Here is a 17250-nt window from a genome sequence, read left to right as displayed (position 1 = left end):
TAGACTAGTCCCTAAAAGGTTAATTGATCACCTGTTTAACATTTCAGATTTTTTTCTTTTTGATTGGCACGTATTCAAAGATCCAGCTAATAAAATATAAGTAGAAATGATACCTGCTGATCGTTCCCCTGTTTACACAAGGCAATTAAACCCCTTTAACACTTTATCCAGTGTAAAACCCCCTTAACACTTACAGATTTCGCCTCCAGATAGATGGATGTCACAATATTTTCAGGATGTTTTGTTATGGTGGGAACAATTTTTAAAGAAAAAAAACATGTCAATTGTCAAGGGCCCTGTGGAATAAATCTGTCACAGGGCCAGCAGAGGGTAGTGTGAACCCACTTTGTCAACAAGGGATTTGGCATAGGGCTAAAGCAGGGAGCGGAATCTAAGGGAACACCTGGTATTCACCCTTTAACCCCCATACAGGGATCTGACTTTGCTGCAAGGGAACCCTTGGTCGCTACCCCCAGAGTAGTCTCCCTTGGTGATCGCCAATGTAAACAGGCATAGTGCAAACTCAATGGACAATATGCAGAGTCAGGTATAGCAAAGGTCAAGGCTGACAGCACGGGTCACTAAAAAAATTCAGGGCAGGCGACGGAGGTTCGTCACAGGTGACTAGCAAGAGGTCAGGCCAGGCGACAGTCAAGGGTGGTCAAAAGGTATAGACAGGTCAATCACAGAAAATCCAAAAATGATATAGCAAATACTATCACTAGACTAGCTAGGAAGAACCTAAATTCAGGCAAGGAACACAGGAAAGGGAGGACCCTTTATACAAAGGGAAAGCTTAGATAATTTGGCAATAGGACCTAGAGCAGAGCGTCGGCGGCTTTGGAGACTGCCAGACGCTGACATGAGAGGAGAGGAGCAACACCGGCCATGAGGGAGAAGACGCTGGGACCGGATAAATATGGAACGGTGGTAGGGAGCGGCGGCCATTACATCCATAATAGCAAAACAAATACCTAAATTTCTCCATACTGGGTTTTTTATGCTACGATACTAACAATAATGATGTTTGGGTAAAAAAAAATTTCTAGGCTAAATAATGATGGGATCTGATTGATTACTGATACAATCCCAGCATAAACAGGGTTAGACCAGGTGCAGAATAGGGATAAGTATGTGGGGAAATAAAGCTCATGCTTATAAAGCTGGTCATATACATTAGATGAATGTCAGCCAAACCCCCTGATTTCAGCAGAATTGCCGATGATCTAATGTGTATGGGGTAGCCCGGCAGTCCCCTAATGTCTACCATCATGGGGAAAGAAGGATTGGGCATCTTGCCTGCTACCCCTTAGCCCTATTCAGATGACAGGGAAACTCAGCTGTGCGATGGCTGTTTTTTTGTAACGGCCGTCACACAGCTGCATTAAAATCAATCCATGTCTATGGGGCTAATTCACCCGGCCATTCTTCATGGCCGATTTAACATTCGGTCGTGCGAATTAAGCCTAAGTGGTAAGCTTATCTCTCTCTTTACTAATATGAACAAACTTTTCCAGCTAATAAAATATAAGTAGAAATGATACTTGTGAGGATTCTATGAATGTTTATTAGAACCAGATTGCTATCTATAGTTCACCACTAGGGGTGGAGAAAACATGACGTCATAGAAGGGAAAACGAAACTTAGAAGAGCAACCAGGCAAAGCAGAGTAACCACAGGATTGTATTCAGCTGAATCCAGAGCAGGAAACATTCAGAGAACTACACTGTCACATCCGAGAGAAATCAACAGAGGTAAGAAAGGCAGGAACTGCTGGCAGAAGGATTAATATATTATGAAGTAAATAGAAGAATAAGGCTGAACTTTAATCCCTGTTACCTTAGTGAATACCCCTGATTATCATCATTAAGTTTAGATCATAGTATCTCACTTAAAATGTACCTAACTTTTGAGGTGATATTTCAGAATAAGCTGTCATATGTGTGTATATGAGGCCTAACAATATTTCTGGCCATTATATGACTTGTATTCTGCATTTTTTAGTAGTTTTCTCCCCTGCATGCTCTATTTCTAATTCTCAGTTCCCTCTGAACTAGTGGGTGGAGCTTAAGAGCGATCCTATATACACTGCACACATAGAAAAGGATAACCCTGCCTATCTCTATCACATATATCACTCTATCACATATATTTAGACATATATACACTACACACATAGAAAAGGATAATCCTGCCTATCTCTATCACATATATTTAGAAGCTGTAGCAACATGGAGGGGATTATACAGCAGTAATGAGCAGTGTAGCTGAGAATCCAGCACTGGGGTGACATACAACACTTACCAGTAAGCTGCAGCGGCTGTCTGTGTCTCTTTCACTCTGCTCCCTCCTCCATAGACTTTTATGGACAGCATGTCTGTGTCTGACTCACTCTGCTCCCTCCTTCTGCTCCCCCTCCCCACAGACTTCTATGGGAACTGTGTATGCGTCTTTCTCTTCTGCTCCCTCATCCTGATTGATCCGCCCTTCCCTCTCCATAGACTTCTATTGTCAGACAGAGAGGAGACACCCCCCCCCCCACTTTCTGTAGTCCTTTATTTCTGCTCTGTAACTAGGGACGAATGTTGCTTGGCAACAGGGGTTGGACAGCAGATTACAGGAAGGGAGACACCTAGTGGCAGTAGCTTCACACAGAATTTGCATGGATAAAACAACAACATTTTAATAGTAAGTAAATTAAAAAGTTGATCTATATATCAGATATACTATTAAGATTAGCTTGAAGGGAACCTTTCACCAGCATTTCACCTATTGAACTTTACTTATTCTTCACTGGCCGCTGCTATCAAAAGTTCATTACCGTTATCCCCTCTTCTAAACTCCTCCTCCGACTGTAAATAACGGTCTGCAAACACTTCGCGCTTTTTATCGTAATAATCCGGTGTCCCGTTGTACGCTCACACCAGAAGAGGACATCAATGCACAAGCGCAGGATTTTGTGTGCTGGGGTAGGTGAGGAGCTGTCAATCAAAAGTAAAGAGGCGGGGTAAACTCGGAAAGACTTGAGGAATGAAGATATGACACTTTTCAAACGAAGATTTGACTCTTTTTAAATGAAGATATGACTCTTATGCTCATTAGCATACGGTGTGGGAACGCTAAAAAACTGAATACTAAAGCTACAGAGCCGACTAAGAAGACAATTATAGGCGATATAGAAATGATTTTTCACCCACTACCACCAGGTATTGCAGGTTTAATACGTGAAATGCTGGTGACAGGTTCCCTTTAAGTTGAAACGTTAGTGTCCATTTAAAGACTAAAAATACCTTCTACACATCAGAAAGTAATTCAACCTTGTCGACCAATGATGCCCCTCCAGTCTATTTAGCCACTTGAATGTGTGTCCTAATAAACACACAATCTAAGACCCGAAACAGAAAGAAATATTATACCGCTCTGACGATTTAAAAATAGCAACCTAGTGTAACATCCTTAGAAAATATCCTTTTTCCCAGCACATACACAAATCGGAAATAAAGTCCAAAAAGGATGCAAAAAGTGGACAACTTCCCCTGAGTCCTGTAGTTATATGGAGGCTAATCCAGATTTTCCAAGGTTGTTTGCCACTACTCGTAGATCAAACAGGTTACGGATTTTATATTTCTAGATGAAAAAGAAAAATATAGTGCAACACTGTTTGTAGATTTATCAAAGTACAAATTTTATTTCTATACTCACAAGGATAAGTATATTTCAAACATATAATAAAATGTTTTAAAAGCGCGGCACGCCAAACAAATCCAGCCCGACCCTGGGACTTTGGCTCTGCCTGGGACTTGGGCTCTCGGGTTGCCCCTGACATCACTAGCCGTATATGGAAGGTGATGTCAGGGGCTTCCCCAGAGCTGGAGTACCGGAGCAGAGCCTTTACTAGCGCTCTGCCTGGGACTTCAGCTCTGCTCCAGACAGCACTATCCATATATGGACAGTGATGTCAGGAGCAGAGCAGGAGTTCCAGGCAGAGTGCTAGTACTGCTCTGCCCGGGACTATGGCTCTGGGGTTGCCCCTGACAACACTGTCCATATATGGACAGTGACGTCAGGTGTTTCTCCTGAAGCAGAATCCTCAGCCAGAGCAATGCTCTGGCTGGGGATTCCACTCCTAGAGGGAACCCCAAAGGCGCTACCTACAGGGAGGGAGGCTGTGTGGTACTACCAGGGAGGGTGGCTGTGTGGCACTACCAGGGAGGGGGGCTATGTGGCACTACCTGGGAGGACGGGGCTGTGTGGCACTACCTTGGAGGTGGGGGCTGTGTGGCACTACCTGGGAGGTGGGGGCTGTGTGGCGCTACCTGCGTGGTGGGGTCTGTGTGGCGCTACCTGGGAGGTGGGGGCTGTGTGGCGCTACCTGGGAGGGAGGGTCTGTGTGGCACTACCTGGGAAGGGGAGATGTGTGGCACTACATTTTGGGGGTACAAACTTCGAAATGGGGGCATAAACAGGGCCTAACGTCTATATGGCGGGCACAAAGTGGCGTTTTCTGCCATTTTACTGCCGCCGTGAGTTGCCCTGCAAAGGGGCCTACTAAGTCGGTGTTGCCCAAGGGCCCACATACATCTGGGGCTGGCCCTGATTACACCATCCGATTTTGGCTGTTGCAGCGAGCGCTGATCAACGAGACAGCTCGTTGATCGGCGCTCGTTTACTCCTGTCACAAGGAGCTATGTATGGGGACGAGTGGTTGTTACTCCGATCGCTCATCCCCATACATTATCGTCCCCATACATTATTGCACAAGGAGATGTGCTCCCGACAACGATAATATTTAACTTTTTTAAAACGATGCAATCAGTCGATGAATGAGTGTTTGCTCGTTCATCTGCTGATTGCTGCCCTGTTTACACAGGGCAATTATCGGCAACGAGCAAACGAGCATTCGATGAACGATCGTTTGCCCTATAATTGGCCAGTATAAAACCCTCGTTAGTCACTAGAGAGCCCGCAATCACCGAGCTATTGCCTTTACCAGTAGCTCAATCAGCGCTCCACTTTGACCCACACAGGCCTCTGTACCCTGCCTGTTCTCCTTAGTTTCGCCGATAACCTAGGCAAAGTATACCAACATAGAGTCCCGTAGAATACAGATTGCAACCACAAAAAGCCTCCCTACCTTCCACTATCTTACCTCCACCCTCTTTGAATGAGCTAGGTCCCAAGCTTCTGGTGATAATTGGGGTCAGAGATGGATTCACCCTCAGCCCAGAGCTGGTTGTCGTGGCCACCAATACACGCAATGTTACACCGACTAGCTAATTTTTGTTTTTAAGTAATATATCCATTTGAAGTAACATTTAACAAACAGTTTGAGCAAAGCTGTATTTTAACATGTTTTCCAAATGTTTTATGCATCATATGAATTTAGAAATGACAACAATTCATGTAACCCTTCACCTTTAACCCCTTCCCGACATTTGAAGTATCCATACGCCAAAGTCGGGTAGGGGAAGTATGGAACGGGCTCACGGAGTGAACCCGCTCCATATGATGCCGGCGTCGGCTGCATGTTACAGCCTACACTTCAGAGTAACTCGTTAAATGCCGACTGCAGCATTTAAATTGTTTGAAAGAGGGGGCAACCCCCTCTAACAGCTCATCGCGCATTTGATTCTTACAGCTCATCGCGCATTTGATTCTGCAGCAGCATCGGCGTTTGCAGGTAAGTCGATGTAGCTACTTACCTGCAAACGCTGATGCTGCTGCAGAATCAACTATAGCCTCTGGTGCCGATGTGTCCTCGCTCGTCCGACACGATGCAGGACCTGGGGCATAAAGTGACGTCACAGCGTGATCTCTCGAGAACACGCCGTGTGTCTGTGCACTGCCAGAAGCTGGGTGTTAACGAAGAGAAGTGGATGATGCTGATTCGTCAGCATCATACACTTCTATTCACAACGCCCAGCTAGTAAAAGAAGTAAAAACGCCCAGATGTACATACACAATACACGCCCAGTTGTACTTTAACTTTAAACACGCCCAGTTGTACTTTAGAAAGCCTCATTTGCATAAATATAAAAATGGTCGAAACTTGGCCAAAAATGCTTGTTTTTAAAAAAAACAAAAAACGTTACTCTTATCTACATTGCAGCGCCGATCTGCTGCAATAGGAGATAGGGGTTTCAAAAAATATGGTGACAGAGCCTCTTTAACCCGCACGGTGAACGCCGTAAAGAAAGAAAATTGTAAATGCCAGAATCTCTATTTTTTGGTCACCTCATCTCCCAAAAAAAATGAAATACAAAGTGATCAAAACGTTGCAGGTACCCAAAATGGTATCATTAAAAACGACAGCTTATCCCGCAAAAAATAAGCCCTCATACCACTTAATCGACGTAAAAATAAAAAAGTTAGGTTTTTACTTGTAAAAGTAGTAAAATATAGAAAAAACTATATATATTTGGTATCGCCGTAATTGTATTGACCCACAGAATAAAGTTAACATGTTGTTTTAATTGCAAAGTGAATTCCGTAAAAACGAAGCGCAAAAAGCAATAGAGGAATAGCTGTTTTTTTAATTTTCTACCCCACAAAGAATTTTGTTCCCGTTTCCTAGTACATTATATGGCACTATAAAGGGTGCAACAAAAAAATACAACTCGTCCCGCAAAAATTAAGACCTCATAGGGCTATATCGATGGAAAAATAAAAAAGTTATGGCTTTTGAAAGGTGGGGAGGAAAACACGAAAATGAAAATCTGAACAAGGGCTACGGCGGGAAGGGGTTAACCTTACACCCTGTCTTTTCGCGTTTTTTTTTCTCTCTTAAAATGGAAGTGCTTTTAAAGTTTCCTTATGTGCAATGCGTGAGGAAGAAGCCAGAACGGTTCCAAAATGCGGAGCACTATTTTACACAATGAATTTTACTTTATAGTAATACCATTAGGTTACAGTTATTCATTTGTAGGTCTCCCTTTTTTTGCTTTTTAATTTTGATTATTTTAAGGCTGGACATACATCCTGTGACGTTCCGTGTCTTTGCTCAGCCAGCACTTCCGGCTGAAGAAAGGCACGGTGCGTCATCAACTACATTTACAGGCAGTGGGCCGGGCAGATGTTTCATGAGCTCTTCAGAGCTCCGCCACCTCTGGTCCCGCCGCCTGTAAACAAAAGTTGATGACGCGCCGTGTCTCTACACAGCCGGAAGTGCTGGCTGAGCTAAGACACGGAACGTCATTAATCATAGTACTCGCCCCCTCCTCCTCCTGTCTGGTCATCAACACCTCTTCCTTCACTCTTGGAGCTCCTGCAATGCCTGTAAAAGCTAGTTGATGACGCGCCTTGCCTCTGTTCAGATGGAAGTGCTGGCAAATCAAAGACACGGAGCGTCGTCTCTCCTAGTACACGCCCCCTGCTCCTTCTACTCAGATGTAGAAGGAGGAGGGGGCGGCGTTATTATTCCTCAATCTCCACGCTTGAGGAATGTAACCGATGTCTCCCGATGGTTACATAAAGGCAGGGCTGATTGGGTTACATGACCCCCATCATCCCTGTATGTGACCCCCATCATCCCTGTATGTGAACCCCATCATCCCTGTTTATTACCCTCAACATCCCTGTGTATTAGCCTCAACATCCCTGTGGGGGTTATACACAGGGATGTAGGAGGTTATACACAGGGATGATGGTGGTTATACACAGGGATGTTGGGGGTAATTTACAGTCATGATGGCGGTTATATACAGGCATGTTGGTGTAATACATAGGGATGATGGCAGTTATATGCATGGATGGTGGGGGTTATATACAGGGATGATGGGGTTTATATATAGGGATGATGGAGTTATATCATTCCTGTGTATTACCCCATCATCGATACATATACCCTGTGTGTTCCCTGTGTAATACCTCATCAACCCTGTGTATTACCCCCAACAACCCTGTGTATTACCCCCACATCCCTGTATATAACCCCCATCCCCCCTGTGTGATTATTACTGAGTGTGTGTGACAGTGCAGGGAGCTGGGTGACTGTAATTAGAGCAGGGAATGACCTCGTGTGGCAGTATGCAAATAGCAAAGATGCTGTGGAGGGAGGAAGGGGGGATGTAAGCAGTCTCCTCAGGTACAGCAAGGGATCATGGGTATGGTGGGTTACAAGACAGGAAACAGCCAGGACCAGAATCAAGGGATGTAAACAAAAAGAAAGAGCAACAGTGACAATTGAGATCAAACAGAAACTGGTTAGAAAGTATGTTGGGGGTATTAGGGAAGGCAAATCAAGGCAGGGGGACACTTTTTAGAAAATACTTTTTTACTGGCCAACCCCTTTAAATAACCCCCAAGTCTTTTGGGTCTTCATAAGGCTGTGTTATGCAGACATTTTTTTTTTAACATTTTTCAATTGATTTGTTACATTACATAACCTTTGTTGATGTATTTTACAGCATCTAAAATAAAAAATTAAGCAACGGTTATGTGTGTCCTACAAACAAACCCTGTGTAGTGTGACACTGCAGTCATACTCCCTTTCCTTCTGTTCTCTACTTTTTGCTAACTTACATTTGGTTGATTGGCAATAAGTAGGGGACATATGGAAAGGAGTATGGTTGCAGGATCAAACTACTCAGGACTTATTTTTAGTTTTTTACCATGGATACATATAGTTGTGTATAGGAATTGTAAAAACAACACAGTAATGTATTTTTTTTCAATCAAGACAATTTGCAAAGTTTCTCCATTTTTTATTTTAGATGCTTTGGAGAAATAAAAACTTTGATTGCAAAGGTGGATAAAGTATTTAAAGTATTTTTCTGTTTTAAAAAGCCAGTGGCAGCCATTTCTAGGGGAGCTTACTGCGTACAGATTTATACAGCTCCCATTCAATAACCCCAACTCCATAATAAACCTGTCTGCTGTACACTCCGAGGCTCCCCTTGTGATGGCTGCTGCAAGCAACCAGAATTCTATCATGTAAGTTCTATGGGGAAACTTAAAGTGTCTAGGCCAGTTTTCTGGTATAGAATTAGTCACAAACAGCCGAAAAAAATCGGCACTTAGTGTAAACGGGCATGGCCACCAGCAACCCTGCCGTAATTACTATAATTCACGCCACAAACTTGTGTTAATTATAGCAAAAGTCTGAATGCCGTAACTTTAAATCAATGGCGCACAGACAGCTGAAGACGCCACAATGTTATTAAGAGGCATGCGCCTCTAAATAATTTTGTTGCATCTTATTGCAACTTGTTTAGAAAGACTGGCATATGAAACGCCAATCTTAATAAATCTATCCCTATGACTGCATGGAAGAAAAACAGGTGATTTGTACATGTAATGACTTGAGTAATATACGAATTGTAGGGGATCTTTGTAGTGTATATGGCAATATTGTTATACATTTGTATTGTTCATGAGCAAATTATATAAGAATATGATAAATATCTCTACTCTTGTTTCATTTTTAGGTCTGTTCTTCAACCTCTACCGAACTCTAGCGATTTATTATATACAGCTATCCGTTATCGGGCTCACATCATTGTTCTTATTCTGAATACATTAATCTCATTCTACTGAGCATGGATCATCCAGCACCTCTACTAGTTCCAATTTTGGATAAATTACGCCTTTTTATGCATTTACCAACAGACCCACAAAACCCAAATAGAAGGTTTCTACAATGTCCAGCAACAGGACATGTCTATTGCATGTCAACAGGCAGCTTATATTGGAAGATGCCTTCTAACATTTCATCTTTAAATCAAAGAAATAATTCAAGTTTACTTCCCAGCAGCCCCGCACTATGCACATCAAACACATTTCCTTTAAATACAAAGAACACAGATAAACTTGTACAAGATAATGATGCTTCAACAACTCTAAGTATTGAGAACAACAGGAATAAAGCTTGCATGGCCAAGTCTGAAGCATTTACTCAAGCCAATTCACCTGTACAAGGTGCAAACAGTTCTATGTGTCTTCAAAGTAATTCTGTTCCAATCACGAAAAAAAAAGTGAGGAAACGTAGCAGAAAAACAAAAGATCAATCTGTTCCTTTACTGGAAAATCCTGGTGCAATTTCTAAGAAACCTGCTTCAAGAAAAAAGAACAAATCTACTGTGCTCCCCCAGCCAAACTCTACCAGCTCATTCATAAACAATCCTTCTTCAAGCTACAAGAAGCCAGCTTCAATAGCCCAGACCACAAGCCGAAGTAAAGCCATCATTCATGCCGATGACCATCTCTCTAAAAAAAATAAGAGGCAATCGTACACATACTACACATTCTACCTGACTGACATTATCAAAGTAATACAACCTATGCAAATACATTTTGAACACCTTTTATTTCCTCAGAATGTGTCTCCCCAAATAAATCTACCTAAATTTTCCAGAAAGCACGCAGAAGAAAATACTGAAAATATTGAGGAATGTTCTTTGTCTAATTCCAAGGATAAATGTTCCCCAAAATGTAGAGAAAAAACATCTCTATGTTTCAGCAGGGAAGATTATCTCATGATTTATTTTGAAAATAATTTCAAGAAAAAAACTGCAAAAAAAAAGACATATGGGCCAGTGTCAGATGGGTTCAAAAACATTTGGGAATGCCTTCAACCCTTCAACCGCAGACCACATTCTCACCATAAAAGGCCAAAATCTTTGATGAATAGCCAGTATAAAAATTGCATAATGGCTTCCTCTGTACATGAGATTGTTCACAGTCGGTTTGCTAAGAATACAAATGAGCATATGCCTGAATCACAGGTAAGAGCTATGCTGAGCTCAGGAGATAGGAAACTGAGGACACAAAGTGAGTGGATCAAACATATGGAGGAGGAAGCCGTTCATAAGTACAAAAAGCTGAACTTAGAAAAACACAAACAGAGATTAGAAGTACAAGAATATAATGTGTTCCACCACAAAGAAAAATTTTGGCTAGCATGTTCCAGCAGATCCGTGATTAGGAGGAAGAATGAGAAGAGCTGGCCCCTGTTGGTAAAGTGCTTACACAAGTATCCTGACAGTACATTGCGACAGGCCAGCAAACATCGGTCCTTCTGCTTGAGATGGAATGGGACGTCTTACACCCTGAGAATGGACCATGCCTACTACACTCAAATCCAGTGTCTTATGGCTATCACTGACACGTCATACGCAGAGCTAGTTGTCCACACACGTAAGGAGACCACTATTCTGCTCGTGTGTTTTGACTTTGATTTTTGGAAACAGACAGAAGCAACGCTGGAAACTTTCTTCACAAGTAACATTCTACCTTACCTGAAAAAGAATGAGATTGAGTCAAATCCAATCAGTGATCCATTAGACAGTAATACCTGTAATGACCTAACAGAAGAATAATCAAACTATATTGGTATGACTGTACTGACCAAGTGGTTTATAAAGATGTGGTGGTCTCCAACAATATTTTTTGCACCATATGCATGATTTGACAGTACAACAATCCATGCTGTGACCACTATTATGTAGGGCAAGCTACTTTTAAAGATAAGTTGTCAGAACTCCTGACATGTCTGTTTTATTAAATGTTTACATACCCTATAAAATAACAATGCTGGAGCAGCTTTTTTTTTTTTTTTTTTAAATCTGCGTTGTAATGCTCCTCTGTTATTCCTCTTGGAAATGTATGAAGGAATTGACAACTGGCCGTTTACATTCGCTTTCTTAATGTGGCGTGTTCCAATCCATGCTGTGACCACTATTATGTAGGGCAAGCTACTTTTAAAGATAAGTTGTCAGAACTCCTGACATGTCTGTTTTATAAAATGTTTACATACCCTATAAAATAACAATGCTGGAGCAGCTTTTTTTTTTTTTTTTTTTTAAATCTGCGTTGTAATGCTCCTCTGTTATTCCTCTTGGAAATGTATGAAGGAATTGACAACTGGCCGTTTACATTCGCTTTCTTAATGTGGCGTGTTCCTACACACTCTGACACTGTCCAATTATCGCTGACAGTATCAGACTGTGTGGGGACACCCCCTATTAACAAAGAAAATGATAATGTCCCTTGTCCTAATGGTCAATTTAATAATACATTTCCAGAAAAAATAACAGACTCCTGGCACAAATCAGATTACACAGAAAAGTTCCCCGTTGAGAAAGCTGAGGGCAAAACGCGTTAGGGTCCTGAGATCTTGGTCATTGGTGTTGCAGTTTGGCACAAGATGAGTCCTTTTATTATTGTGGCTTTATTTGTGTGATTTATTAGCCTGGTATTGCTTTAAATTTGCTAATACACGGTTTCTAGTTAGTTCTAGTAAGCACTTGCTATGACACATATATACTAGTCCTTCTCAATGAATTAGAATATCATCAAAAAGTTTATTTATTTCAGTAATTCAATTCAAAAAGTGAAACTCATACATTATATAGATTCATTACACACCGAGTGATCTATTCCCAACAATTTTTTAATTTAATGTCGATGATTATGGCTAACAGTTAATGAAAACCCAAAATTTAGTCTCTCAGAAAATTAGAATATTTGGTAAAAGTTGAAGATCGTAGACTCACGGTGTCACACTCTAATCAGCTCATCAACACAAAACACCTGCAAAGGTTTCCTAAGCCTTTAACCCCTTAATGACCAGCCTATTTTAAAACTTAATGACCAAGGTATTTTTTTACGTTTTTCCATCGTCTCATTCAAAGAGCTATAACTTTTTTTTATTTTCGCGTCGACATAGCTGTATAAGGTCTTGTTTTTTGCGGGACAAGTTGTATTTTTTTAACCCCCTTTAAACTCTTCCCGACATTTGTCGTAAGTATACGACATGGAAAGCCAGTGCTTCCCGCAAAATGTCTTATCTGACAGCTGACATCCGGCTGTAATTGCGGGGACCGAAATTGTCTTCGATCCCCGCCATTAACCCCTTCAATGCAGCGTTCAAACGTGATCGCTACATTTAAGCTGTTTGCAGCTCATCGGAACCACAGCAATGAAATTGCCGGGGTTCCGGTGGCTGCAATTGCAACCGGAGGCCTAATACTGGCCTCCCGGTCTGCCTAGCATGGAATCCGGTCAAGATCCGCCCGGCGGCGGAGCCTGATCGGCTTCCGTAGCCGCCGGCAAGATGGCGCCGGCTCAGGAGCTGATCCGGCGTCATCAGCGGTGGAAGTCAGCTGTATGTTACAGCTGACATCCACCTGTAACGGCAGGGAAGGGAGCTAGCTTCGATCCCTGCCATTAACCCCTTCGATGCAGCAATCGAAAGCGATTGCTGCATCGTAGCGGTTACTAGCAGATCGCCAGCCCTGACAGGCAATCAGGACTGGCGACTGCTGCTATGGCAACAGGAGACACAATGGCCTCCTGCTCTGTCATTACGGAAGCCGATTTAGGCCCCGCCGGGAGGCGAAGCCTAATCGGCTTGCTGTCAGTGAATAAATGACAGATCTAATACATTGCACTACGTAGGTAGTGCAATGTACTAGAAAAAAAAAACTGTTGGACCTTCAAGTCCCCTAGTGGGACTTGAGAAAAAGTGTAAAAGAAGTATAAAAAAGTGTAAAAAAAAGGGAAAAAAATAAAAGTTTGAAAACAATAAAAGTTTTAAGTAATAAAATAAAACACATTCCCCCTTTTACTCTTATCAAGTTCTTTATTATTGAAAAATAATAATAAACCATACGTATTTGGTATCGCCGCGACCGTAACGACCTGAGGTATCAAAATATTATATTATTTATTGCACGCGGTGAACAGCGTAAAAAAAAACGTAAAAGACTTTACCAGAGTTTCTGTTTTTTGGTCACTTTGCCCAACATATATTGGAATAAAAAGTGATCAAAAAGTCGCACGTATAAAAAAATGGTACCTATAAAAACTATAGCTCGTCCCGCAAAAAACAAGCCCTCATACAGCTCCGTCGACAAAAAAATAAAAAAAATTATGGTTCTCACAACTTGGCGATAGAAAAAAATACATTCTTTTTACAAAAGTACTTTTATTGTGCAAAAAGTTGTAAAACATAAAAAAGTGCTATAAATTAGATATCGCCGGAATTGTACTGACCCGCAGAATAAAGTTAACATGTCATTTATAACGCGTGGTGAACGCTGTATAAATAAAACTATGCCAGAATTGCGTTTTTTTGTTTACCTGGCATCCCAAAAAATAGGATAAAAGGTGATCAAAAAGTTGCATGTACCCCAAAATGGTACCAATAACTACAGCTCGTCCCACAACAAACCAGCCCTCTTACCACTACATCTATGAAAAAATAAAATTAGTTAAGGCTCCAATAAGTCAGGAAATAAAAAATATGCAGTTGTGCCGACCCGAGGGGAACATTTCTTCTGTTTCAAGAGGCGATTTATCAAGGACCTAAAATTAGGGAACCAGGAAGGGGAGGGCCCAAAGATATCTGCTGGAAGCGACGGTGCCTGTATTATACCAGGACAACACTTTCCCAGCAAAGTTCCCCAAACTGCAAAGGTGCGGAGTGTGGACCAAAAGGGGGATAAGAAAGGACATTTATCAGTGTGACACCGGCCTGTGCAGAAAGGATTGCTTCACAACGTAACACACATCTATGGATCATTTTATAATTTTTTTACCCCATTATTATACCACCTGACTATACCGCTGATATACTCTGCCCAGTTTACATGTACCCCCACATTATAAATGAAAACACCAGCAATACTCAAACAAATCTACTACCAAGCAAAATCCGCTCTCCAAAAGCCAAATGGCGCTCCCTCCGCTCTGAACCCTACAATGTGCCCAAACAGCAGTTTCCTTCCACATACAGTGAAGGAAATAAGTATTTGATCCCTTGCTGATTTTGTAAGTTTGCCCACTGTCAAAGTCATGAACAGTCTAGAATTTTTAGGCTAGGTTAATTTTACCAGTGAGAGATAGATTATATAAAAAAGAAATAAAAAAATCACATAGTCAAAATTATATATATTTATTTGCATTGTGAACAGAGAAATAAGTATTTGATCCCCTACCAACCATTAAGAGTTCAGCCTCCTCCAGACCAGTTACACGCTCCAAATCAACTTGGTGCCTGCATTAAAGACAGCTGTCTTAAATGGTCACCTGTATAAAAGACTCCTGCCACAGACTCAATTAATCAGTCTGACTCTAACCTCTACAACATGGGCAAGACCAAAGAGCTTTCTAAGGATGTCAGGGACAAGATCATAGACCTGCACAAGGCTGGAATGGGCTACAAAACCATAAGTAAGACGCTGGGTGAGAAGGAGACAACTGTTAGTGCAATAGTAAGAAAATGGAAGACATACAAAATGACTGTCAATCAACATCGATCTTGGGCTCCATGCAAAATCTCACCTCGTGGGGTATCCCTGATCCTGAGGAAGGTGAGAGCTCAGCCGAAAACTACACGGAGGGAACTTGTTAATGATCTCAAGGCAGCTGGGACCACAGTCACCAAGAAAACCATTGGTAACACATTACGCCGTAATGGATTAAAATCCTGCAGTGCCCGCAAGGTCCCCCTGCTCAAGAAGGCACATGTACAGGCCCGTCTGAAGTTTGCAAATGAACATCTGGATGATTTTGAGAGTGATTGGGAGAAGGTGCTGTGGTCAGATGAGACTAAAATTGAGCTCTTTGGCATTAATTCAACTCGCCGTGTTTGGAGGAAGAGAAATGCTGCCTATGACCCAAAGAACACCGTCCCCACTGTCAAGCATGGAGGTGGAAACATTATGTTTTGGGGGTGTTTCTCTGCTAAGGGCACAGGACTACTTCACCGCATCAATGGGAGAATGGATGGAGCCATGTACCATCAAATCCTGAGTGACAACCTCCTTCCTCCACCAGGACATTAAAAATGGCTCGTGGCTGGGTCTTCCAGCACGACAATAACCCGAAACATACAGCCAAGGCAACAAAGGAGTGGTTCAAAAAGAAGCACATTAAGGTCATGGAGTGGCCTAGCCAGTCTCCAGACCTTAATCCCATCGAAAACTTATGGAGGGAGCTGAAGATCCGAGTTGCCAAGCGACAGCCTCGAAATCTTAATGATTTACAGATGATCTGCAAAGAGGAGTGGTCCAAAATTCCATCTAACATGTGTGCAAACCGCATCATCAACTACAAAAAACGTCTGACTGCTGTGCTTGCCAACAAGGGTTTTGCCACCAAGTATTAAGTCTTGTTTTCCAAAGGGATCAAATACTTATTTCTCTGTGCACAATGAAAATAAATATATATAATTTTGACAATGTGATTTTCAGTTTTTTTTTAAAATATAATCTATCTCTCATTGGTAAAATTAACCTAGCCTAAAAATTCTAGACTGTTCATGTCTTTGACAGTGGGCAAACCTACAAAATCAGCAAGGGATCAAATACTTATTTCCTTCACTGTATATGGCATCGTCATACCCGGGGGAGAACCCTTTTAACAATTTTTGGGATGTGTGTCTACAGCGTCATAAGCTGGGCATGACAAATTTGCCACTGAATGGTATATCTAGGGAAAAATATAAATTTTTAATTTTAACCATCCGCAGTGCAATCATTTATGGAAAAGACCTGTGGGGTGAAATTGCTCACTACACCCCTTAATAAATGCCTTGAGGGGTGTAGTTTCCATAATGGGGTCACTTCTCAGGGGTTTCTTTTTATTATTTCACATCTGAGCCTCTGCAGTTGTGAACCAATACTTTGTAAATATCCAAATTAGGCCTCAATTTTACATGGTACACTTTCACTCCTGAGCCTGGTCGAATGTCCAGGCAAAAGATTAGTGCCCCATGTAGGGTGTTTCTAAAACCAGGAAACCCAGCTTAATAATTAGAGAGCTGTCTCGTTATGGTGGCACAAGCTGGGCACCACATATTGGCATATCTATGGAAAAAATCCCATTTTCACTCTGCAACCTCGAGTGCACACTAATTTCTACAAAACACCTGCAGGGTTAAAATGCTTACTACACCCCTAGGTAAATGCATTGAGGGGTATAGTTTTCAAAATTGGGTCACTTCTGGGGGGTTTCCACTGTTTTGGGCACACAGGCGCACAGAAACCAATCCAGCAACATCTGCTCTCCAAATGGCGGTCCTTCCCTTCTGAGCCCTGCCGTGTGCCCAAACAGCAGTTTATGAACACATATGGGGTATTGCCGTACTCGAGAGAAATTGCTTTTTTTCCCCTTTATTTGTTGAGAAAATGAAAAAATTTGCGCTAAAGCTACGTCTTCTTGAAGAAAAAGGATTGTTTTTATTTTCACTACCCAATTCTAATAAATTCTATGAAACATCTGTGGGGTCAAAATGCTTACTACACCCCT

At 41.9% G+C, this 17250-nt stretch overlaps 1 protein-coding gene across 1 annotated transcript; it reads left to right on the top strand.

The window, feature by feature from the left end:
- Window positions 1-1674: 1674 nt before the first annotated feature.
- On the top strand, window positions 1675-11562 carry LOC142760943 (uncharacterized). Its single transcript, XM_075864118.1, has 2 exons — window positions 1675-1754; window positions 9426-11562. The coding sequence occupies exon 2, from the start codon at window positions 9537-9539 to the stop codon at window positions 11313-11315; it is 1779 nt and encodes a 592-aa protein (XP_075720233.1). The 5' UTR covers window positions 1675-1754; window positions 9426-9536; the 3' UTR covers window positions 11316-11562.
- The last annotated feature ends 5688 nt before the right edge of the window (window positions 11563-17250 follow it).

Source organism: Rhinoderma darwinii, chromosome 4 (assembly GCF_050947455.1).
Source record: "Rhinoderma darwinii isolate aRhiDar2 chromosome 4, aRhiDar2.hap1, whole genome shotgun sequence".
Lineage (NCBI taxonomy): Eukaryota > Metazoa > Chordata > Amphibia > Anura > Rhinodermatidae > Rhinoderma > Rhinoderma darwinii.
The sequence above is the reverse complement of the archived record's forward strand: the minus strand, read 5'-3'. Positions and strand labels throughout refer to the sequence as shown.